The sequence below is a fragment of the Hippocampus zosterae genome, chromosome 2 (assembly GCF_025434085.1).
Source record: "Hippocampus zosterae strain Florida chromosome 2, ASM2543408v3, whole genome shotgun sequence".
Taxonomy (NCBI): Eukaryota; Metazoa; Chordata; class Actinopteri; order Syngnathiformes; family Syngnathidae; genus Hippocampus; species Hippocampus zosterae.
The window spans coordinates 27,902,329-27,928,877 of NC_067452.1; the positions used below are offsets into that span (position 1 = coordinate 27,902,329).

Consider the following 26,549-nt stretch of genomic DNA (forward strand, 5'->3'; position numbering starts at 1 on the left):
AAATAAAAGTGAATTATCCTCATTGGACTGAAGGAGGTAATATATTAAATATTGATTGAGATGGTAACTGTTTGTGGAGTTCAGATTGACTCCCGGACTACTATCGCTAAACTTGAGAAAATGAACAAAACTGTAGACTTGCGTTGGGCCTCCTCTGTGAAATCTAGAAGTGAGCAGCTCTGTTATTCCGCTTTTGAAAGAAGCATTGTGGAAGAAAAGAAACCAGAACCAAAGACGGTCCAGAGTAAAGGCTTGTTTTTTTTTTAGATTTAGTTTGACGTTTACATTGCATTTCAATCCTTTTTGAATGACACAACCTCAGGGGGATTCGACATTAGAGGTTCCATTTGAATGAATTATTTCAAGGATGCATCAAGGTGGGGAAACGCAGTGGTCTAGTGGTGAGCCTCACAGTTTTAAGGTTTAGGGTGAGAATCTTGACTTCAAGCCATCATTTGCATGTTCTCACTGTGCTTCCTCCCACATTACAAGAACATGCACGGAAGCCCCACCGTGCACCAAGGACCAAAGCAGCATACAGCATTCTCCAGTTATTTAATATGTGGATGTCGCTAAAAAGTGAAGTGTGGAGAGTATCTGTCATCAGAATGCACCCTACGTGCCTTTTGACGGAGGCAACCTTCATCGGGCTGCGGCCAGTTGGTACCAAATAATACCACTTTGTTTTACAAACATTCTTAACCAGATTTATAATGTAAAACATACCAGTAGTATGTACCTCTGGATGAAAAAGCAAAGCAGAGAGAGTAACTGTTGCGCACAACAGAACCAGCAGACTCTTAAATATCCACACTCTTTCTTTTTATTTCTTGCCCATGTCTCCCCTTGGTATTGTTCAAGTGTAGCTACAGTGGCCAGGGCAATCTGCTTCTTTCTTGAACAGTGTTGTTTGGTGTTCAATGAAAGGAACGTTAATATACAGTGATCTTCCCCTTCATCACAGGCCCATTATATTTGAAATGTTAAAAAAAAAAATGGTGGCTAGAATTGTCCTGTATTTTGTTCTGCCTCCTGTTTATTTTTGGTGTAATTCCAATATTGACCACCAGGTTGAAGCACACTAGTTAGTTTGACATCGAGTAAATTTGACAAATGAAAGAAAACGAAAACAGGAAGTATTTCGGTTTACTCTATTTTTACTGAAGATTATTGAAAGTGAATCCCCTTCAATCCTGACTTTTACACTGACAGAAATCAACTGCATGATTATTGATGTATATTGTGAGATGTTAAAACAAGCTTGTTAATTTGGAAAAAAATGGAATTCACTTGGTAAGATGTACAGTTGATATTATGGCAGACATTTCTTTTCGATGTTTATATCCCGGATTTCATTTTAGATTCTCACGCAGTGTTTTTATCATATATTCTTAGGAGCAGGGACGTTATCCATTGCTCTTTTTCCCCTTAATATGTTTTATTTGTCAACATATATTTGATATGTTTGTTGTAAAACTTGTGTCTGAAGATCTAGACAATTTAAGTGCCATAAAAGCTACAGACATTGGCTGCATTTAAATGGGGCATTTCTATATCTCATATTTCACTTATTGCTGGGTGGGTCTGGAACGTAATCCCCGCAATTGAGGGAAGGCGAGAGCTTCAAAACGTTTTTTTTTCCTGACGAGAACAGCAGGGAAAACAGTTTTTCCATTGCAGCGAGTTGATTTCGTGTGCCAGGGGTCAATCGCTTGGTGTGCGGGTCTAATTCGCAGACTGTATTTATGTATTTATTTATTTTTAGGATAGTCCAGTCCCGTTCGGTCACGGTAAGGTGTGTCGCTCAGTGCGAGGCGAGCCTTAGGGAGACTCTAAATTGTGCATTGAATACGTATGTAAACGCATGCTTGTTTGTTTCAGAGCCAGGGTGGGTTCTTCATTTGGATGAACACAAATTGTCTCTGTACCTTATACCTAACCTCAAACCCCCTAAACACTCTAGAAAAAAGGCAGTTCAATCATGCATCAATTGAAAATAATACAATAATTCATTTATGTATTTAAAACAGTTGGATTGGATGTCATTGGGTTTATGCGGGTGTGTACCTCAGTGCCGGACTTGAGAGAGTGATTGCTTGAGCACGAAGGTAGAGACAATTGTGGTGGCCGTCTACAGTGAGAATTTAAGGGCTGTTGTACGAGCCCGTTGCAGCTATTGATAGCACGTTTCCCCGGGCGTCTGCGCTTCCTCCACTCCATATGCACTCTCTCGCAGCTATTCTTCTGGAGTGGAATTGTAGGGGAACCCAAATGTTGGCTAGAGATAACACAATCGTCACAGGCTCCATCCTGGGCTGTGCGTCAGTGTATTGAACTAGGATTAACCTCCCCTTTCCCCCCTTGCTGTCTCACACCAAAGAAACAGGGACATTTAAATAAACACGCACACACACAAACACACACACACACACGCTCCCGATGGTTTTTTTGCTTTTACAATTCTGAAGTGTAAATTTGAAATTTTCAAAAGAATAGCCCACATAAATTACATGTTAGCCTTCCAATTACCTGACTAATACCGGTAATTTAAAAGGAATTTCATAATTGCATGAATTATACCATCATATCTGACCTAATTTCATTTAAAAGGCTCATTTGCAAGTCCCTGTCATACTCTTCACTTATTTCTTACATGCCCCCAAAAAAAAGGAATTGGTCTTGCCTTGATTTATTCACCTTGTCAAAACATTGCAATACACTGAGCAACGCCACCAGTTTCATTCGACACTGAAGTTGCATCATCAGTGACCAGTGATGAAATATAATCTTTTTGAGCGATCAGTTTTCATAATGCTGTCAATGCAATTTTTTTTCTCCTGCAGGGGAACGTTACAGTACTTGCCGTACTGCCATTTGAAACTGTAAGCTTACAGTATATCCATGCTGCAGTGGGCCAGAATTCAATGCCTGAGGCCAACCTGAGCACAATGTGTGCTGTTTGTTGTGTTTTGCCACTCCTACAGTTTGTGTGGTGTGTGTGCAGGCCTACCTCTCTTTTTCATGTACTGTGCTGCCCAGTGAAAAGCGAGTATATATAGGATTTGGATACAAGTATGTCAGATTTGTGACGTTCGAAAGTTGAATGACAGAGAATGTTCAGAAAATGTTTCCCTTAGGTCAGAGAAAAATGGCCACTTACAAAATGACAACACATATCTTGATTCTGAGCAGTTAATAAAAATGAACTGGTTAGTGGGAGAGAAACGCACAGTTTACACAAAAATGCGCCTCATTTTTAAAATCCTTTCAAACAAGGTTCCCAAGTACCCGCAAAATTATTTCCCCCTTGTATGTAGTTCAACAGCCTTTGTCTCTTTTGAATTCAAAACCCGAATGGGTAAAACCATTTTTTTGTACAGCACAGCAATGCAATGGAACAAGCTGCCAACAGAATTAAAAACACGTGGATCCTTAACAACTTTAAAATCATCTTAAACAGTTTCATAAAACAATTCTTAAATGCAAACATTTATTTACTTCTTTTTAATTTAATGAACACATTTAAATGTCTTTTTAGTTTATCAGTACAGTGCCACTAACCTCATTTTGCAATTAAAAGAAAAATAATGATGTTTTATGCTTATGTACGTGTATACTTAGCTTTTACTTGAACTGATGCTTGAAATGCATTGCTCTTATCGACTCGATTCGCTGATAACAAGATGTTGCCTTCTTATGTTTTTCTTTTAAGTCTTGTTGTCTGTTTAGGACCACAGTGGTAATAAGCCCTTAGGCTTTATTGTGATTTTATCCTGGGTGGTGCCTAACTGAAAGACGAGAACTTTTATTGTGCTGCCTTCTGTGATATTCCCAAATAAATTCAATCAATCAATTAAGCAATCAAATGAGTCATTCAAATACTGATTTTTGTACTCATGGTTGATGGAAGGGACACTATTTGGCAATTTGGCTTGGACAAAATTGTTATCATTATTTCACAAAACTTCATGATGCATTATCAATACAACTGTAGCAATTTTTTAATATTTTGTATGCCTGACTTTTTAATAAGCTGTATTCCTCCAATTATTTTTAAAAATGTATTTTACATCAGCTTTTTAGAGACAGATGCTGGTGTTTTTTCTTTGAATATCGCTGGATTCTAAGCTATTGATTTTTTAGTTGTGAAAAAAAAAAAATCAAATCATGAGTTACTTTGCCATACCACCGTTTGCCATGTGACGAATATGCACCCCATTTTTGTTGTTGTTGTTGTTGTTGTTTTTAGTAGATGTTTTGGACACTTTGTGCAAAACAGCTGTGGGCAATAACCAAATTGAGTCCAAATCAAGAGTGATCAGCATTTGGCTGAGCTGCTTGTTGACAGACTTTCACCGTCGTCCTGATTTGGGGATGTCTTTTAGAAAACAAATATTTATAAATGGGAGCCGCTGCGCTCGGGAGCGGGTGGGAAGAAGCGTAAAGGAGAATTTGCTCCTCCTGCAATGGGCTCTTCACAAGCCATCCCGTAATCCTCCTTTCATTTGGCCGACAAATGCCATGAATCTTGTCCGGCGACCCGATGGGAGGCTGATCGGCCAACAAAAGGGGAGTGAACAAAGAGCAAACAGGCAAAGTGGACTTGAGGGGTGTCACCAGCCTGGGGGATCCCATTAACAGCCTGCAAGCACAATGGCAATGAGAGAAATCACACAACAATATAGCAAGACAAAGTGGATGAAAAGTTAACACTTCTCTGGGTCATTAATTGAGCCCTCGATGAGTCTTCGGTTGAACTCCCAAAGTGCGGAGGTCAAGCGTGACTCGAACAGCTCTTGTTTGATGCGTTTTTTCATATATTTGCTCTCCTACGGGACATTGTCTTACGTCTCTTGAAACATTCGCCCGGTGCTGCGATTTAAACACTATGTTCGGTTATTTAAAGGTGTTTTACTGGCGAAGACTTCAAAGAGGTGACTTGACTCTAATGTCAAGCTTCAAATGCAGCGAGGAAGAATCCACTTTCATCCTCTGAAATTACCTTCAGTGAGGCCGCCGGACAACATTCAGGGACATTTCTGCTCCTACTCGTCGACTCTTTTGCAGTAGCTGCAGGATAGCGGGTGTGAAATAGACTTCCTGGTGAAAAAAATCATTTCAGTCTTTTCATCATTGTCCACTAAATTTATTTCCCTTTTTATTTCTTTTTGAATAAAATGGTTGCTACGCCATGTCTTGAATTATTAATGCCAAAGATCACCGCAAGCTTTGTTGTTTTCATGACTTTTTTTTCCACAACGGTCATGTTGACACACTCAAACAGTACATAATCTTAGGACACATACTGTAAAATCCCGTGAATAACACGCACCCCAGTAATTATCCTGAAAAAGCAGTTTTATTTCTCTGTACTGTTATATAATATCCCCCGATTTTCTGGTATCCATGACTATTTAGTTGAATAATATGAAAGACTCACGATTCAAAATATACCATGAAGTATAAGTGCGTTTCAATGTTCTTTTCCCATACCAACGATAGGTGTTTTAAACTTAAAATAAATAAAAGCACTTTTTAAATGACGTTTTCAAAAATCTTTTTCTTGCGCTGACTCATGTTAGTCAGCTGTTTTTCATTTCTCTACTTTGCTTTAAAATCCCTTCAATCTTGATTGTATGTGTTTCCAAATGATGTACTTTTATGTACAATATGTGAAGCATATCGAGTATGAAATCAGTGATCATTTTTCATTTCTTTTCTAAACCCCCTGTATAATACCACTCCTAAATTGGGGATTTTTTAAACAAAAGTTTGTGTTATTCATGGGATTTTACAGTATTACTCTGAAACAAGGTTGCGCCAAATGTCCAAAACTTTAGAGAAGAGCTGATGCATGGGCCAAAGAAGAAGCCTTTTTTTTGGGGCAAGGATCTGGAGAAAGCTTTGGAAAAGAGATTTATTGTCACTGTGGGTTTTCTTCGGGTACTCCGGTTTCCTCCCACATTCCAAAAACATGCATGCCAGGCTGTTTGAACACTCTAAATTGTCCCTCGGTGCGAGTGTGACCGTGGATGGTTGTTTGTCTTTGTGTGCCCTGCGATTGGCTGGCAACCGGTTCAGGGTGTCCCCCACCTACTGCCCGAAGACGGCTGGGATAGGCTCCAGCACCCCCTGCAACCCTTGTGAGGATAAGCGGATGGGAAAAAGGATGGATGGATGGATGTATTCATCATCCACCATGTAAACAGTCTGCTTTTTTTTCTGAGAATGAACACAAACGGACCTTGGGAATTTTAACAGTGTAGACAAGTCAGTCAAATTTATGGACTTCATGAGAAATTAGAATTTACTTATCTATTTCACTGCTCATTACTGCACGATTGAAGCAATGTGATTCACAAAGTAATACTGCCAAAACATTGTACATTTTGAGATATGACTAGAGTTGCTAAAACAAATGTAATGGCACTTGAATTGTGCATTGAATATGATTGATACTGTACTGTCCATACGAACGACACCTTTTTGTGAGCGAGGGAGTGAGAGTCGAAGCATCAACTCTCGATGGCCAAGAAGAGGACATACATAGTGTCCATCCCAACTTTTCGCGGGTTGTATTTTTGTGTGCGCTTCAGCCATCGGGGTGCGGCTGGGGGGTGTCGATTCAAGAAAAGGAAACAATGTGAAGCAAATACTTGAGGCACGCAGGCTGACAGTTTATAAAGTGGCAAGCATTGTGGCCTGAAGGCAGATGCATGAATACCTCTGAAAAGACTCCCTCACATTGACACGATTGAAGTAGACAACAGCAAAACGCTGAAAGGAAAGCTTAGGCTGTGTGCTGCCAAGCTGATCAGCATTTCTAATGCTCCCACTTGGAATTAATGTACATCTGCAGTGGGAGGGCTCCTTGTGTCCACTCACTACTCTTTGCATTGTTTGCCTGGAAGTACACACATCTCCCATTGCCACCATGAGCAGCTCGTGGCTTGATACCATTCAGGGAGGAGTAGAAACTACAACTGGAGCTAAAATTGGAATCACTTGAGGAAAGGCTGTTGGTATAAGATGGGCTAATGTGATGAACAGATGAGTAATCCAAATCAGTCTATGTAAGTTTATTTGATGGCACCTGTTGTAAGTTAAGAAAACTTTTTTTCATCGACATGCACTGATTAGAAACAGTGAGAAACTGACAACAACCACAATAGCAACACAAAATAACCACATAGCTTTGTGAGCTATGAGCTTAATGCTTGCGAACTGTGCAAAACATCATAGACGGGCTAATGAATAACGTATAATAGCAATAGAAATTTGAACAAAAATGGTGGTGCAATGCATGTAGACAGACAACAAAGCAGTACTCACAGGCACGCACACTTTTCCTTTGTAAAAAATGTCTAAAACTAACACCGCTTACTGAGTCAATTGTGAAACTGTTCTTCGTGTGTACCCCTATCCCTATGTCTGTATTGTACTGCCCCCAGGTGGCCATGGCACAAAGGAGCAGTAATAATGTCCATGGATTTGAGGCAAAAGATGTGACAATTATGACATTCTTTGCATTTTATTTTATTGTCATTCCTAAACCTTTTAATTATGAGCTGTACTCCATAGATGAGTTCTATTTTTTTCAGTAAACAATTCACTTGAATATCAATGATTCTTAAAGTGTGGTACGCAGGCTTCCTTTTGAAATACAATTATTTGGACGACTGAAAATATCTTCTCAAGTTATAGTTTAGTTGTCTTTGACTTGAAGGTACAATACATTTATTCTTTACGAATTGTTTGTTTTTAAACATATACTTAGTAATGTATTTGTGACACTTTTCATTTAAATTGTTTCAAACGTCACTTTTGTTTTGTTATTTCATGTAGCGCTGCTCAAACTGTGCATAATATAACCGTGATCGTCAAGGGCATACGAGTGGTTTGCCTTTTTGCTGTAATACAGGCTCTCGTCATGACGCTAATCTGATGGATGCGTCGATGCTGAAATATGGAATTTTAACCATACTGTACTTTACTGTCTGGCCTTGAATCTTTTTTTTTTCCTTCTCACAAACACGCTTGTGACCACTCTATCAATTGCTAAGAAACACATTAGTGGGTGCAATAGCAAAGCGTTTTAGCCAGCAGGCACATATCATTCTCAATTCCCGATCTCTCACAAGAAAAAAACAATTTTATTTCTCTTAAAAAAACGTTCCGTCATTGCTTTCTTTAAGCCTGCGGCTGTGTCAAGCATATCTTCAGAGGGCCTCGCCTTATCATATTTGCTCGCAGCTCTAATACATATCACTGTTTATTAATAGTATGCAATTTTTTTTTTTTTTTTGTTTACGGCTATTTTTTTATCTACTAAATAAAGATGTGAGCATGCAAGAGTCCAAGGCGGAAAGGAGATCAGGACTTAGCATTTACTAGCAGTTTGCTAAGACATAATGCCCACAACAAGCCAGCATCTTTGTGTGGGCCGGATTTAGTTCAATGCCACTTAAATATGATATACACTATATCCTTAGCGGACGTCGTTTGCCTTTGCGTACATCTTTTAAGAAAACTAGATGTGTTGTGTACTGTTGTGTGAGCGAGGCCGCAAAAGTTGTGATTTTCCCAAAATATTTTTTCCACTCTACCAACACAATTCAGTGCAAAGTTCCTAAATCTCTTGGCACGTATTAAACTCATCACTGTAAATCTGCATAGTGCTGCTTACGGTACACTTTTGCCTCGTGTTGTTTCTAAATAGAGGCGCGTTGACACAAAGGCAGGAACAATGGTGAAGTGAAACAATGAGAGCGTCGTGGTGCAGGTTTTTGTTGATGGCGAGACTTTTGGTGCCAAGTGGAGGGTTGCTTTGTGGGAATAAATCAGAATACTTGGGCCTCATTTGAATGCTTGTAAAAATGTATAAGTCAAATATCAATACTGCACAGTGAGGTGGGGGGGGGGGGATTCAAAGTAACGCCATTGCTGTCAAACCTCTTGTTGTCGCTCGGACATATCTAAAGAGTCAATGATAGAGTATAGATCAGGGGTGTCCAAACTTTTTGCCAAGGGGGCCAGATTTTATGTGGTAAAATGTCGGGGGGCCGACCTTGGCTGACATTCTTAACATTGAACAACAATATTGTTCAACAAATTTTAGTAAGCCAGTCTGTTTCACATTTCCATTTTTATTTTAATTTCAACAATCTTAAGAATTTCTTTTGGTTCATTTGAAACAGGAATTTGAAATATGACATATCAGTCAATATAAACACGGAGTGATGTCTTGTTAACTCGTGAGTGATGCCCTCTAGTGTCTAAATGCTATTACTCATTTAGTGAATGCTATTACTCATTTAGCCACTAGAGGGAAGCAGTACTCTATGAAACATCACTCACCAGTCTACGAGACCTCAGTCAATGCAACACGTGTTCCATGGCGCCCAACCTGCGGGCCAGACGGCACTGATTTTATGATGGGGGCCGAGGGCCGGATGAAATTCGACCGCGGGCCGGATTTGGCCCGCGGGCCGGACTTTGGACATGACTGGTATAGATGATGCGCTCATGACATGCATCGACGTTCCATTCCGTACATGTGTGGCCTGTTACAAAGCAAGGACCCGTATTGGAGTCAAGAACAATTGGAGTCAAAATGGATGACTCACACCTCACTATGAGCTAATAGAACCATGTAAATTCTCCAAACCGATTGCTGATAAAAAGCTAATAATAATGACTTTGTTAAAATGGATTGACAATTCATAGCTTCATGTCTGTAGGTGATGATAGAGAGTCCACAATTTTCCTCTGCTGGTCTCTTCTGGTGCCTTGATGGCATTTGAGCCATTCTCGCTTTGCTCTCCCGCATTTGTTTGGCCTTTCAAGTAGAAGGCACTGGGAACAGCTTTCTTTAGTGTAGCCCAGAAAGAAAAAAAAAACACACACGTGCACTTGAGCTATTAAATCACAAATACACCCATATGATTTGTTATCTGCAGTGAGCATGAGTCTCAGCTTTGTCTTACTGCATTTAATGTTTTTATGTCATTCATTTATTGTTTTTACGTGTTCCTTAAATAAAGCTGGGTTGAATCCAGAAATATGCTATTATGAATCAAAATGTACATCGACCAGCTGCATTTTAACCATCTGCACAATTTCATCATATCCAGCACGAGACCTGGATCTCATATTCTTATCTGCCCATGCAGAGGTCATAATGATCAGTTTTAAATGAGAGGCAGTCATCAATCAGATCTTTTTAAAATACTTAAAATGATAAGTGGAAAACAAACACAACAAAATAATTACTTTGGTTATTATTATTATTATTATTTTTTTAAGACGGCGTCTTTCAGCCTTCCCAAACAAGGAAAGATTAATGAAAAAAGCTGTCGCCACAGAGGAACAGAGCAGTTTCTCCGTCTTAGTATTAATTCGGCATCTCAATTACATAACTCCAAATGAATTTAGTGATGTTAACTCTAACAGCAAAATTGAATTAATGTTATCATCATTAGGTAATCAGAGTGTGCCATTTTAGAGAGACAATGAATAAATGGCTTTGGCTGGAATTTGCAGGTCTAAATGAATTCGATGTGCTCTTCTTTTTTCTATGGCAAGTTTTTGTGGCGGGCGCACAATGGCAGGGATTTGAATAAAACGAACGTTATGCTAATCATATTCTCCCTGCGACACGTCACTGTGGTTGTTCGTACCATTGTTCTTCTGCTGCAGCATATTTGCAACACGTGTCAATTATGCCAAAAACGGTTAATTTGATGAGTCTGGGGTCTGGCACGCTGCAGATGTGACCAAAGTAAGCTTTCTGTGCAGAACACTGCCCTTTTTTTTTTTGCCCCTGCCATGATCACTCTCTGCCGTACCTAATTGTTCAAAAAAATTGTTGATGTAGGATGGACTAGTGCTTAGCGTTTACCTCAAAGTTCGTCGGCTTCTGCGGTTTTGGGATCTCATTTTGGCCCTTCTACGCGTGGACTATGCATGTTCCCAAAAGGACTCTTCAGGTCTTCTTCTCACATTCCCAAAACCAACAAGTCATGTTGAATTCATTAGACTCTTAATTGTCCGTCGAGGCCCTATTTTCAGACTCAGCGCAAGTCACCAAACACACACACACACGCACACACACACACACACACACACACACACACATTAACACACACACGCACACGCACACGCACACGCACACACACCAGTTGTGCCATGATACAGGGATTCTTGTAAAAATGTAATAAAAATAGTCATCATCATAATTATAATCATGCATTCAATTAATTGATTTCAGCAATTATTTGAGGCATGCTGATGTCAAATTTATGAATGAAATCCAATGACATCCACCAGAAATATCAGCGGCCCGCAGAATCTGTTGTATGTTCACGCCTGGATCGGATCCGCCAAAATCATGCTCACCACCCGCGTTGCAACTTAGGTACGGTCTAAATTCTCGTCTACTTTCTGTCACCAAATTGTCAGCTAACATAAATATTGACATTGTTGTTTCACGTTAAAAAGCTGTTTGATGGCTGCTCTCAATTGAAATGATATCAACTAAATGTTGAGTTTTTATTTCAGATAATGCATTGTCAGCGCCTGACCCCGATCTTCTTAAAGATGCCCTCGGGCACCATTGAGTCAGTAGTCATGGCTTTGCCGAGATCTTGCTTGCTTGTGGCCTTGTGGCCTGACAACCCCCTGAGGTGTGTCTGCTATTTGTACTGAAAGCTTGGGGGAACACTCGCGGCTCTCTTTTTAAGTGGAGCTGTGGCAACTGACCCCCAAGAGAAGTCCAAAGAGCCTCCAAGACCGTGACAGCTTGGCTCCACTTCATTATCTCCCCATTTATTCACTGGACTCCGAGCCAGTCTTGTTCTGGATCTTCAAACAGAACCCAAAGAGGCTGACTTGACATTACATTTCCCAATATTGCAATAGAGGGTGCATTTGTCTGTGTTTTATGTGTTGTTCTGTATTATTTTGGCATTGTTTTTGTTAACTTTTCTTTTGATAGCGGCGCGGACACCCACAGCGGCTCCTCTTGCTTTATGTTGAGAGGAAATTTCATCTGTGCTGTATGTTACACATACAGTACATTTGACAATAAAGCTTATCCAATCCAATCCAATCCAATTTGATCTTACATAACAACAACGTTTCCTTTTACAGGGTTTCTCTATGTGCGGGTCAGTCAAAACCCTTCCTTGGTGCAAAAAAAAAAAAAGAAAAAAAAGAAAAAAGTTGGGCACTGTGAACAGCTTTCTTTAGTTTGCCAAGGAAGGAAAAAAACATGCACGTGGGGTATAAAATTGCCAATTCAAACCAAATGGTTTGTTTCCTGCAGTTGACATAATACTCGGCATTGTTTCAGCCTTTTATTGTATCGTACCTATTTAATGTTATTAATTAATTTTTCTTTGTCTTGGTTTTCAGAAGTGTGATTTTTACTTTATGGACAGCACTTTTTATTCTGCTGTGGTTGTCAAAGATTGACCCAAAAAAAACCCCCAAAACAAACAAACAAACAAAAAAGTTGTTGCCACAGAGTAACAGAGCACTTTCTCCTTTGTATTCATTCTGTATGTCGATTTTATTACTTCAAATGAATTTGGTGATCTTAACTCTAACAGTGACATTGAATTAATGTTGTCATCATTAATGTAATCAGAGTGTGCCATTTTAGAGAAACAATGAATAACTAGCTTTGGGTGGAATTTGTAGCTCTAAATGAATTCGATGTGGTCTTTTTTTTTCAATGGCGAGTCGCTGCACATAGTGGCAGGGATTTGAATAAAATGAACGCCATACTAATCATATTCTCACTGTGATCCGTCAGTGTGCTTGTTCGTACCATTGTTATTCTGCTGCAGCCCATTTGCAAAGTGCGTGTGAAACTGCATGGCGCTTCCTAATAAGGCCAATCATAGGTTGAGTTTGTCTATTGGCTCCTGAGCGTCATTCTCACTATAATCTCTGCTTCCTATTGTAATTTGAAAAGAGGACCCTTCCTCCCTCTTCTCCTACCCCATCCACCAGGCTGTCAAACTTTGTGCTAAGGAGCCGTGGCTTTTCTACTCTAGGCAACAATGGAGTTTATACTCGCAAATAATACCAAACGGATGATCTTGATGTTGTCAGAACCGCTGCTTATATGCGCTTTTACATGTTTCATGGCAAACAGGTACCAGGAAAAAGATTGTTCTCTCTATGACTGACTTATGGGGCTGGTTATTTATTATCATTATTATTATCAAATTGATTGTGATTGTGATTATGATCATTGATTATTTTTACCAGAAGTGTGAAAGCACTTTTTTATGTTTATTATAGTTTATTTTTATTGATTTATTTTTACTGTTCTTTGCCATATTTGCTTTGTAATATTTGGTTCGTTTGCCTTTTACAGTAGATTAAAAGTAGCAAAAAAATTTAATTTCTAATCTCTATTTTCAAAATAAATTTACAATTGTATTAGTTCTTGGGCGATATGCATATTTCTCCACTCTGTTTCAAATTCATTGATACATTCATTTTGGCCATGTATTTATTCACCTATACATTGCTTTGTCATTAGCCCTAAAATTTTTATTTATTTCTACACTGCATTAAACTTTCTAACATTTCACCAAAAGTCAGATGATGAGCAAAAAAGGACTGAGGACAGAGCCTTGAGGAACACTAGTTCAAGCGTGGAATGGCTGAGATTTAAAGCAGTCTTGGGATGTATCTGAGACTCCAGTCAGGCTCTAAATGAGAAGGACGTAGTGGATGAAGCAAATGTAAAATAATTTACATACCGTCCATCAATTATCACCTCACTTGAATTCCTTGTTCATTTTTTTGTATTGTAAATGAAGAATGACAGCATAAAGTAACCGTGAATGTGAATGATTTTGAACAGGCAGTCGAATGGATGAAGTGTCGGATGTGGAGTCGGAGCCGGACCTCCCCCTCAAGAGGAAGCAGCGCAGAAGTCGTACCACGTTTACGGCCGAACAGCTGGAAGAACTGGAGAAGGCTTTCGAAAGAACCCATTACCCTGATATTTACACCAGAGAAGAGCTGGCCCAAATGACTAAACTCACTGAGGCGCGAGTACAGGTAATACATGTCAACATGTTTAAAAGTCCTTGGTCGAGCATGACCTTGAGCTCCTAGTTGCTCCATGTTCATAATGCTCTACATGCTAATTCATTCCATTAATTACATACAGTACATAATTAAGACATTGTGCGTCTATACAGTGCGTGTCCTGTGATTGACGGGAAACTCTGCTAACCAATTAACCAAGACAGAAAAGAACTCAAAATAATTTATGGAAAAAAAACAAAACATGAAAGGTAAAAAAATGGAGGCCATGCCAAGAACAACCTCAAGAAGTAAACAGTAGCAAACTTTTTGGGATTTTTTTTCGATTGGTTGGAAAATGTGCTGGATGACACTGATCCTGTCCTGTTCTTGAATGTTATTGTGCAGGTGTGGTTCAGCAATCGCAGGGCCAGATGGCGAAAACAAGCAGGAGCCAGTCAGCTCACGGCTTTCAACCATCTGTTGCCTAGCGGATTTCCGCCAACAGGGATGCCAACACTTCCTACATACCAACTGGCAGACTCCAGCTATCCGAGCAATATTTTATCCCAAGGTAGAGCAGTACTTTTTTATCTCTTTTGAATGTATGGCTTGTAAATTGGAGTGAATCGTTAGAGCCTTCCAAGGAAGGGATTGGATGGACAGTTGAGTGTCCTTACATTCCGATAACATGTTTTGTCAGGGACGCCCTTATTGGATCTCCCATACAGTACAAAAGGTGGCTCATACAGAAGAGTGGGGGCAGGGTAGAACGACAGTATAAACTGAGTATGCTAAAATTGGAAACAGGCTCTAAGACATTGAAATGTCATTTTCCTGGTGAGAGGTGACTGAAGTGATTGAGCAATACCAATATACTGTAGTTGGGCTCTTGAGCACAAACACCTTCAATGGGGGTCCTTGTTCACCATTGAGGAGCAAATTCCTGTACAGGCAGGATGGTGTCGTTTGACTTTCCATAGCTGCAACTTTTTGTAAATATTAGCTTATTTGAGTTCACCTTGAAATATTATCGTTCTTAAATCCATTCCAAATCCATCAGATCGCTTAACAGTTGTTAGTTTTGATACAAAAATCCTACAATGTAGTGATGTTTATCCTAAAGTGTCCAATCAATTTTTAAGATTTCAAAAAGGTGAGACCCAAGAGACGCAAGATGAGGGGGGGGAAAAAAACACATTTGTGTGCTTACTACTCTTACAGTGTGCGATGTACTTGTGACATTGACACATTTAATGATGGAAAAAAATATTTGTTTACAATTATATGTAACTATATATATATTGCAACCCCCCGCCCCCCCAAAAAACGCAGGTAAACCTCTAACATGCATTTGCCAAAACTAAAAAAAAACAAAAAAAAACGTTTTGAATAAAACTGAGAAAAAAAATCAGCAAATAAGTGACCGCATCTATATGGGCGTCTACCTTAATAGAAGAAACATGTTTAAAATTTCCATTCCCCCGCCCCATTTTCTTTTTTTAATGGGGGAAATTAAGAGGTCACTTACAGTCTGGTTGGGGGCCAACATAATCTGTGAGCAGCGAGTGAAGTTTGTAAATCCAAACGGGGCTAAGATCGAGAATGTGATTAGATTAATTGTCTGTCGAATCCACTACACCCCACGTGTAGCACTCAAATGGCAACAGCTACTCCTGGAAGAGAAGTCGAACTAGACCAGCTACAGCACTTTGGTGGGCAATGAGAGATCATCAGGTGTGACACAGGAAATGTAAATAATTACATGAATAACCCGTGGATCCATCAGTTGCCATTTGTCCAACAGCATAACAGCTTTGTGTTCAAATAAATGCATTTCATATGAAGTCTATGATTATGATTATTTGTAAACACATACCTTTTGTGACATTTTTGGTGGTGGTGTTGAGTTTGACAGTTCAGGAACGTAAGTGCAGAAAGTGCATTCACAGGGCGTATTGTGTGAAGACTACTGTATGGCTACGTACTATTATTTATCTTTTCAGATGGCGGCGGGACAGTTCACCGGCCCCAACCGCTACCCCCCTCCACTATTCACCAGAGTGGTCTATCCAGCAATGACAGCAGTTCCACCTATGGTCTAGCTTCGAATCGCCACAGCTTTTCTGGCTACTCCGACACCTTCATGACATCTGCACCGAGCAGCCACGTCAACCCGGTCAGTGCTGGGCTTTCCCCGCAGGTAAATTTTACATGTCTATTTTTATACATATGCATGAGGACGGCGGTGTGCCTTTTGAACTCGCTAACATTTCAGTGATGTTAGGTCAGGTAAGGCTCAACACGGTCACTTTTTGTTTAGGTCTGTCTCCTAATGCAGATCTTTGCTGCAGATTCCACTGATTCCTGAGGTATCCAATTAAAAACTTCAAATGGGATATGCGGTAATTCAGGTTGGCCGTTACGGTAGTGTGACACAACAATTATGATGAGTCATTATCTCAAGCAATTCATTCGCGAAACCTGCACACTAATTGTCCTATTCTTGTTGTTAACAAAACCCATGGTTCAAAGTCCCTGCAAAATAAATAAATAAAGGCCGCTCCTCAAAATAAGAAAGTTGCTCTTCAGATCCAGCCATTGATTTGCAAAACTGCTCAGCAAAGAAAGATCAAATAGTTTGAGCCTTACAAACGTTGCTGCCCCTGGTAAAAAAAAATATTTTGGGTTGTAACTATTAATAAAAACAAAAACAAAAACCAACAACGCATAAAACACATCAAGCCTGAAAACTTTTCCACAGTGCAAAACAGACCTCCACAAATTCCAGTAATTACTCGAACCACCCATTTATTTGATTTTCAGTTTTTATCTCATTTTCCCAAAGCTGCCAGACCTACATTCGTCCAATTTTCGTTGACAAGACAGGGGAGGTGAGGATTTCTGACAAAACAGGGATTTACTGTTGTTGCGGGGAGTTGGGGGATAACAGAGGTGTCTCTACAGCATGTGTTTAATCGTTTTGTAGGGGCTTAATACTACAAAAAGAACACCACGTGTATATCAAGAGACATGGCTCTCTTCATTTAGTAAAATCTCTATCCCTAAAGAACGCAGCCTTGGTTTACACTAGGGATTACTATGCAGGGGAGGGGGGGGGGGTGCATTATATACTGTATATTGTCATGGTTATTGGTTTACTTGCGAGTAGCTTTCACTGCTTGCATTACACTTGGCTACTAGGCTCCTTTTGACAATGAAATGCAATTATTTCTCTTTGAGAATGCCACATTTGCTGTTCACCAGTGAAGAATGATTAGAATTGATGTCACGTAGGAATTCCCAAATGTCAGGATCCAGAATCTCTCATGGATCAATTTATATTGGATTGCACTGTAACTGATCATCAAGCAAGCACACCATTCCTGGCAAAGGGCTTATTGATTCAGATTTATGATCATGATTTCATGTCTTTTGTGTTCTTTATCATTAGTTTAGGTGACGGTGGTAATACCCAAAGTATTTTATTAGGCAACCGCAATTTGGAGCAGAGGTGTTGGTGAAATGACTTTGTTTGAGAAGCAATTACTTATTACATTGCTTCAGCTTGTGTACTGCTTAACAAATGGCTATTTGAGGCTTTGTAGAAATTGTTGTTGTTGACAACGCTTATGTAGTTACGCTCTCCTTGATTCAACACTTGACCAAAATCCCTCAAAAAGCCATCGCGGTTTGTCGTCTATGGTATTTCTGACTGCTTTATATGATACGTATTTTAAAAGGCTGCACTACGCTGCTCATACATGGGCATACATGGAAGCTTATGGCCCGTGAATGAGAGTTTTAACATGCAAGTCTCATATGGGAGAAGTCAATAACACTCATTCATTTCTATTCCCTGAGTATTCATCTGTCAATCGAGTTTACATTGCTCTTCATCCTTTCACCGGGTTCTTAAGCATTTACATGAGACAGTGGCACAGCACTGATTCCTTTTTTTTGAATTGCACAGAAGCCATGGAGATCCTGAACACCTGACAGGCAGCGCACACAATTTTAAACAGCCATATTATATTTGAAATGTACGTCACACTCCACATTTGAACCTCCTCTTCATATATTCATGGTGGGGGGAATGGTTGTTTGCTTTCATGTGAAGGCTGCTGCCAATTCAAAGCATTGCAGAGAGGAAAACACTGCAATCCTCAGTGGGTAAACATTTCTTTAAACCTTCGCAATATAATGATTGCTTTCCTTTCACATGAAAAAAAAGAGCTCACATGAATTGGATGGACTATTTTCTATTCAGGTCACTGAAGGTGACATGATCACTTCCTACAGTGACCCCAAAACGTCAATGCATTACACAAGAAAAAAAAGGCGGAAAAATTAAGTGCTCATTTCGTCTCCTGTTTGTTGTGAGAAAAAAAGATTTAGTAGCCTGCACCGGAATGGAGAAGCTCTCTAGCTTGCAATTTGATGTTAGGAAGAGAGTGCGAGAGAGAGAGAGAGAAGGAGAGAGAGAGAGAGAGCGAGAGAGAGAGTAATGCTAGAAGAGAGTTGGTTTCAGTGTTGGGAGATCAGAGCTGCTTTGGTTCTGTGGCTGTGTGTCTTTGATCCATATCCCCAGGCCTGCCTGCCTCGCGAGCTCAGGCCTCTGCTCATGTTTCCAGACAACTGTCGGCCTGAGATAAGGTGGGCTGGGGGGATGCGCGGGTGCCTCTTCACACATATTACCCCCTCCCCCAGCATTCTCTCTCGCTCACACACACACATATTTATATATAGTAGATGTAAAAATGGCCAAAGTTCCCTTAATTTGATTTTTGTAATGTAAAACAAAGAAAGCATGATTTAAAACTTTTACCAATTAAAAAAACATGCAAAAGTCAACTGAAAGAGGAGAACAAAATAAATATACTGTACTCTCTATCTCTTTCACTCTCTCTCAAATCCAAATTATCCAAGTTAATTAAATACAAGGGCGGCCCGGTAGTCCAGTGGTTAGCACGTCGGCTTCACAGTGCAGAGGTACCGGGTTCGATTCCAGCTCCGGCCTCCCTGTGTGGAGTTTGCATGTTCTCCCCGGGCCTGCGTGGGTCTTCTCCGGGTGCTCCGGTTTCCTCCCACATTCCAAAAACATGCGTGGCAGGCTGATTGAACACTCTAAATTGTCCCTAGGTGTGAGTGTGAGTGCGAATGGTTGTTCGTTTCTGTGTGCCCTCCGATTGGCTAGCAACCAATTCAGGGTGTCCCCCGCCTACTGCCCGAAGACAGCTGGGATAGGCTCCAGCACCCCCCGCGACCCTAGTGAGGATCAAGCGGCTCGGACGATGAATGAATGAATGAATTAAATACAAATAAACATACAATACAATACAATACATGCTGATTTATATAGCGCTTTCACAACATCGGCAGCTGTAACAAAGCGCTTACATCAAATCATCAGTAATGTCAAACCAATTGGCATATATTTATATATATTAGAGCTGTCAGTTTAATGCGTTTTTATTGGCATTAATTTAAATGAATTTTAACGGGATTAAAAATTTTCTCGCGAGATTAACGCGGCACACGTCACAAGCGGATGTTACGTTGCTCTATAAATACACCAGAAACAAAACAACAAGCGCGCTGCAGAAGTCCACGCCCATGTCTGTTTTGCCAGCCATGGCAGGCTAGAGACCGAAAACGGATACTTAAATAGTTTATGAATGGAAAGTTTACATTTAAAAAGTCATCATATTGCTCCACTGACAAGACCAAAGTTATCTGTTCTTCTCTCTCTCTCTCTGTATCATACAGGTATACGATGTATGCCACTGACGCGATTGTTACTTGTTTGGAACTATTTTGTGTGGAAGGTTACAGTGTGCTGTGTCCATATAAATAGAGTGGGTGGAGCTTCTCTGTGTTCGTCTGACAGTGACAGTGCGCTACAGTGGTAGCGACCTAGCGAAAGTAAAATGTCTCCATTGTTGTCATCGAACCAAGTGTAGTCATTCGAAATGAGGTCTACACAAAACCGTATAGAGAATTCCGCACAAGAAGGACCAACACAATCAACATAGCCTGACTGTGTTAGAGGGAGTGAACCCTCCGCCCCCTTTCAGAATGGTTTGCTCCTGCAGCACAGGGAAGTGTTGTGCTTGTTTGTACGGCCGGCAGTTTCGAATACAGCGGCACATTATGAACACTGGTGTCCGGTGTCTCGTTATTCTTCAACAAACATACAGAAACAGACTGCTGTGTTGAAAGCAAACTTGAGAAAAATGAAGTATATAACCATGGTTTAAATCCACTATAGGCTGAGTACTAGTGTACCTTAGATGTGCACTTTATAATGTTATATTGCTCTGTTTTGATTTCATAAAAAAGCTGTTAAAGCAGCTGTTGTGTGGCAAAATATTTATTTCACCGTTATTGATGGACAGTAATATTGTGTGAGAGATTATGTGTGAATAACTGCACCAAGTGAAAAATGTTCATGTAAAATTGAAAATCGAAATTGTTATTTCAGTAAATATTTGCATTTGGCACATAGAAAACTGATTAATCATTCCATGTTGACGAGAGCATTAAAATGGGGAAAAAATAGGACAAAAATGTAAAAGGAAATTCAGAAACGATAAAAAATGTGTGCGTAATCATGATTATTTTTTTAGTTCATTTGAGTTAATTATGACAGTTGCATTCATTTTTAATTAGATTAAATATTTTAATCGTTTGACAGCTCTAATATATATATATATATATATATATTGCGCGTCGTCCCGCATGCGGTCTGTCCTTCCGTCTGTCCCTTTTCAAAACGTACCTACTTCACCGCGCCGCTGCGCGCCGCCACTGCGCGCCGCCACTGCACCGCTCAGGCAGTGGCTCACTACGATCGCGTGGGCATCTTAGCGAAAAAATGTTGTCTACCCACAAGCATTGCAATAAAATTGTTAGTTATTTAGTAGAGATACACATCTCTTTATTTTCGCTATAAGCAATGAAGATGAACAAAAAGTTTAACCAAGCAACAACACTTTTGTGGGCCGAAGGCCCATCTTACCAGCCTTCCGCAGGAACTAGCTGATGAGCCGCCCGGAGGGCGGCGAACCACCACCTTACCAGCCTTCCGCAGAAACTAGCTGATGAGCCGCCCGGAGGGCGGCGAACCAGCTAGTATATATATATGGGGGGCACCCACCTATTCCACCTGTTGCTGCGGGTAACCCTTAATTCATTATAAGTATTCCAAAAATTTTGGAATCAACACAAAAAAAAGAAAGGTTTACGCACATCGGTGATGAAAAAGATTTAGTAAAAAAATTGTTGACCAGTGTAAATAAGAAACGATCCAAATTACTTTTAATATAGGACTAATGATAATAATCAAAATATATAATACACTGTACTTAATACTCCAACGACAAGACTAAATGTTGCAATAAAATTAAAAGATGTGTATCAGTAGATAACAGTCATATCATCCAGTATGTGTGTGTAATGTCCATTTACAAAGATGGTACAGTCACAAATTTCCAAAATTGTCATTCCTTACTCAGTCAATATTTACCAAACTATTATCAGCACTGAATCATTCCCAATTATATTTGGGGTAGACTACATGGTTGGCTACTGCCAAGGTGAACAGGGACTCGAAGTGTAGTTTGATACTCTAAAATTCTGATTAAAGAAAATATGGATTTATGAAGACTTAAATTATGAACTTCAGCAATGTATTGTTTCTTTTGAAAACGTGCATCAGGAAAAAAAGAAATTTAGCCATGATCAACCTTCCTTAAATTTAATTCTTTGGGTCTAATTCTTTTATTTTGCGGCAGCTAAGCTTCTATCCGAAGTCAAGCAGCATGTGTTTTTTTAGCCGACATCTCACAACCTTCCAGTATGATGGTCTAAATATATACACTCATCCTTTTTGATTGGTTGACATTGGAGTCTGCCACTTGACAGTATGCCCAGCCAAAGGGCTTAATGCCGCAAATTTTAATAGCAGCTGAGACTAATATTGACATTCAGCTTCCAAGCACACACTGTAAAATGTGGGCTGTGTACCAATAGAGATTGTGTTTTTGTTGATTTGTATTTGTATTTGTATTTGGTATACCCTCAGACCAAAACACCAAATGCACCCGAATTTGCCATTGCCATATTCTTCTAGACAAATAGATGAATAGAATAGCAGACCCACTGATTGGTCAGCTGACACTCAGTGTGTACATATATTGTGTGTTATTTTACATATTTTTAAATTGTTTTTGAGACTTGCATGTTGGATAGAGAAAATTAAGATTATTTGGTTACACTCCAGGCAGGATGGCAGTGTAATTGGGTCAGCACACCACACAGTCATTTTCAAACAATGTAAATTGTGACTGTGGGTGTGAATGCTTGTTTGTTTCTGGCTGCCCTGCGATTGGTTGGCGATAAGTCTAGGGTGTACCCCACATGCAGAGAGTCAGCAAAAATATATTTTCTTTCTGTAGTGAAATATGGTACATTTGAAAAAAGAATTTGTCAAATAACTGCAGAACTTTGAAAGAGGTGGTTGGTTAGCCGTTGCAACCATGAGGCAGGTGTAATCAAGTCATTTTGGTATCAAGTACTTCCTCAAATAAAATAGGCACTTAACAGAATCAGTAAGTTCAAATTCAAATAATCAAGGAAGGGCAAAAACATTTGAAGGACTGCGGCATTTACGGTCCGGCTGGTGCACGCCCGTTTTCATGTCACAGTTGAGGTGCAAGGGCACTTCTACGGAGGATACATCAGAGGTTCCTTCATTTCAGTTAGCCGGTGAAATCCCCTCGAGACTGGATCCGCCCACCTCAATTACATTTGAAGACAACTGAGACACTCCTCAAAATGGCGGCGTGAAGACAACCTCGGGGCTATGTTTCAATGTTAGCCAGGAGCTAGGAAAGTAAGAGACTTGAGATGAGGTTCTTCACAAAACAAGTGGCTGTAGGCACCACATAGGATGACACAAGGGCTCACCTGTTTGGTCGTGTGACGTTCGTAAACTGAGCCATGATTGGTCGAGTCTTGAGCAACTGTGATGTCATTTTCGATCAGCAGGAAGTGGCAAAATGGCGACCCCTTGTGGTAGATAAAAATGCATGGGTTTCACTGCCTGAATCACATTCCACAAAGGCAATATCAATCCGAATACCACGTCTAGACTAGGGGTTCTGTATAGAACATATTCTAAAGAAAACGTTTGACTTGTCTTTTAACAAAACAGAATTTCATAAACATGACCTTAACACTGTCCACAATTTCGGTTGTACAATTGAATTGAGTCCACTCATAAGTGGGCATTGAAGTCTTATTTGGGCTCATTGTGATGCACTGACCACATGAGCCTCTGCTTGTGTCTATTTGCAGGTGATGAGCATCCTGAGTAACCCGAGTGGCGTTTCCTCCCAACCCCAACACGACTTCTCTGTGTCGCCGCTCCACAGCATGTTGGAAGCCCCTCCACCTAACGGAGCGTCAGCCCCCGGCAGCCACCGTTCGGTGGAGGCCTCCATTAAGACGGTGGACAGCCTTCCATCCTCCCAGTCCTACTGTCCCCCAACGTACAGCACCACCAACTACAGCGTGGACCCCACTGTGGCTGCCGTGGGCTACCAGTACACTCAGTATGGCCAGAGTAAGTCCTGCTGGTGTCCTGGCTTAGTGTGATAATTGTCGCTTACTGCTCACTCTAAAGCAAGTGTTTGCTGACAGGATCTCAAAGAGCATTATACTTGATCCCTGTAGCATGGATGTGATGATTATTGGTCACATTCACAGTAGGGCAAGCTACAAGAAAGTCAAACAAAAATCTAAATATCCCCAAAACCTTGACGGGCTGGAAAAAAAAGGTCATGACTTTTTTGAAATCAGCGTCAAAAATACATTTACATTTTACAGTAAACTCTAAATGGGGTGTCAATAAAACAGCGTCCTCGGGGAGGGCTGAATCACGAACAACCATTCGAGTCCCACGCCTAGGGACAATTTGGAGTGTGCATTCAGTCTGCCACGCATGTTTTTGGAATGTGGGAGGAAACCGGAGGTCCCGGAAAAAACCCACGCAAGCACGGGGAGAACATGCAAAGTGAATTTAGGAAGGCCGGAGCTGGAATTGAACCCGGTATCTCTGCACTGTGAAGTCAATGTGCTAACCACTCGACTACCGGGCCACCCACTTGCAAACTCCTTTCCGCAAATTAATTGCTTATCTTCAATTATAATGCTTTGAAGCTTGTGAGAAACCAAAACCACGGTGAAATTTCATTTCATTGCCCAGCACTACAGCAATGCTACCTTTGTCGAAATGACTCACTTCAACATAGTTCCTTGGCACCAAGATGCCTCAAAATGGCTACAAAGCAATACTTTGTACTTTGATTGTGTGCTAGTGAACAACAAGGGTTTCCACGGCACACCTTTGATTTGTTTGCAAAATTTAGAAGTGGGTATACAGTACAGGGCTCGATAGTAATTACGGGTGCTGAAAAAATGGCAGTGATTTGGAGCAGCTGTTAACAATCACTTGCAGGAGGAGCCTCATAGAATGTCATCGGTTCACCCATTAGTCACTTGATTTTGCTCTACATTTGCAGCGGATTCAAAAAAGGTGCTTTTAAAGTGATGCCACTTTGAGTGATATGATCCTTTCAGGGATGCAAAGGTTTTGGCTGAGGCCTTCCATCGACCCCCACTTCCTCTTCCCGCAAAACAAACTTTACTTCTGGCATTTCACTCTTGCTCTAATTCAAAAAAAGCACCCGACAGATTAAAGAACATACGCCACTGTCAAAATAGCTGCGGTGTGTGCGCGCGCGCATGTTTGTGTGTCGCTCGATAGGCTCCACCTTGGACACAGAGGAGTCTCGGTGTGACTGCTCAGCAGGGGTTTAAGGTGTAAATCTGTCTGACGGGGTGGGGGGGAAGGAAAGCTTCACATGGAAGGCCTCACTAAACCGTAGAGGTTCCCAAAGTGCTCCTGGATGACAGACTTGCCCGCCCATAGATGCTCTTCTTCCTCCTTGTGTGACACTTTCCTTTTCTTGTGTACTCCACGCGCAGAAGCAATCTAACGGACACGCGCTCCTTATCCGCACACAAACACACCACGTCATGTCACGTTGCTGTCAACACCCTTCTCTCTCTCTCGTCATTTCAAAAAAGAGGAGCCATCAGCAACTCGACAGGGGCGGAGCCACATGTGAGAAATGTGCTGAGCATTAATGCCGGCTTTGCTTATTATTATGGGCCTTTTGTCAGTCTGTCTGTCTGGCTTGCTGTCTTCTTATCGCTCACTTTGAATCATGTAAACAAAACAAAATGGGGAGGTGCCACTGAATGTTTGCACACAAAAATCGACCCCACTCACGTTCCAACACGATCAAGCGAATATGTTTATGCCGGTCTGTTTAACACATGCTTCTTTGTCTCTCGCACACAAAGAAAAATGAACTTCGTGCTGCGATTACATGGATCAACTTCATTTTTGTGTTGAATTAATGAAAGATAATGCTGTGGAAATGTGTGACTTCAATTGGACCGGATATAGAGGGCTCCGTCCTTTTAGCAATTACCCACAATGCACTACCGGCGGCCATATTGGAGGGCTGTTATAAACAAGCCATACACAAATAGACTTCGTGTATGGCTATATGGGTCATTTCACAATTGGAGGACATGTTAGACACCTACATTTTTGAAGAACAGCACTTTTATCTGATCCTTTGTAAGCTCTAAAGAAAAAGAACTAATAAGTCATGATATAATTTGATTGGTGCAGCCAGCCATCAATAGCATACTTTTTTATGACATCTTTTATTTGTCATAATGTACATATTTTGTCCTGTTTGGTGCAAACCTGTTGGAGGTAGTACTCCAAACATGGCTGAATAAATCCTTTACAATGAAATAAAGACTGGTAAATGTTCTTTTACTGCTAATTCAATTAAATATTATTCGAATGACACTAACAGGCTTTTGCTCAAGGGTGAACGCTAGCTGCATTAGCAGCAAACTCATTGTTTGGGGCAAACGTTTTGGAGATACTCAGGCAACTGAAAAACATTTACCATATTAAAAATATACATATTACTGAATAAATCCTAGGGCGGCCCGGTAGACCAGTGGTTAGCACGTCGGCTTCACAGTGCAGAGGTACCGGGTTCGATTCCAGCTCCGGCCTCCCTGTGTGGAGTTTGCATGTTCTCCCCGGGCCTGCGTGGGTTTTCTCCGGGTGCTCCGGTTTCCTCCCACATTCCAAAAACATGCGTGGCAGGCTGATTGAACACTCTAAATTGTCCCTAGGTGTGAGTGTGAGCGTGGATGGTTGTTCATCTCTGTGTGCCCTGCGATTGGCTGGCAACCGATTCAGGGTGTCCCCCGCCTACTGCCTGAAGACGGCTGGGATGGGCTCCAGCACCCCCCGCGACCCTCGTGAGGATCAAGTGGTATGGAAGATGAATGAATGAATAAATCCTTTACAGTGACATGAAGAGTGTGGAATGTTATTT

The 26,549-nt window shown here is 40.7% G+C and overlaps 1 protein-coding gene across 2 annotated transcripts in view; it reads left to right on the forward strand.

Annotated features, from left to right (window-relative positions):
• LOC127596685 (paired box protein Pax-7-like) overlaps positions 1-26,549 on the forward strand; it is a 32,282-nt gene that overhangs the window by 4,747 nt on the left and 986 nt on the right. For both annotated transcript variants that reach the window (XM_052059482.1, XM_052059483.1), the window contains exons 5-8: positions 13,883-14,082; positions 14,458-14,623; positions 16,056-16,252; positions 23,410-23,677. In XM_052059482.1, coding sequence (XP_051915442.1) covers positions 13,883-14,082; positions 14,458-14,623; positions 16,056-16,252; positions 23,410-23,677 — 831 coding nt within the window. The remainder of the gene's footprint in view (positions 1-13,882; positions 14,083-14,457; positions 14,624-16,055; positions 16,253-23,409; positions 23,678-26,549) is intronic.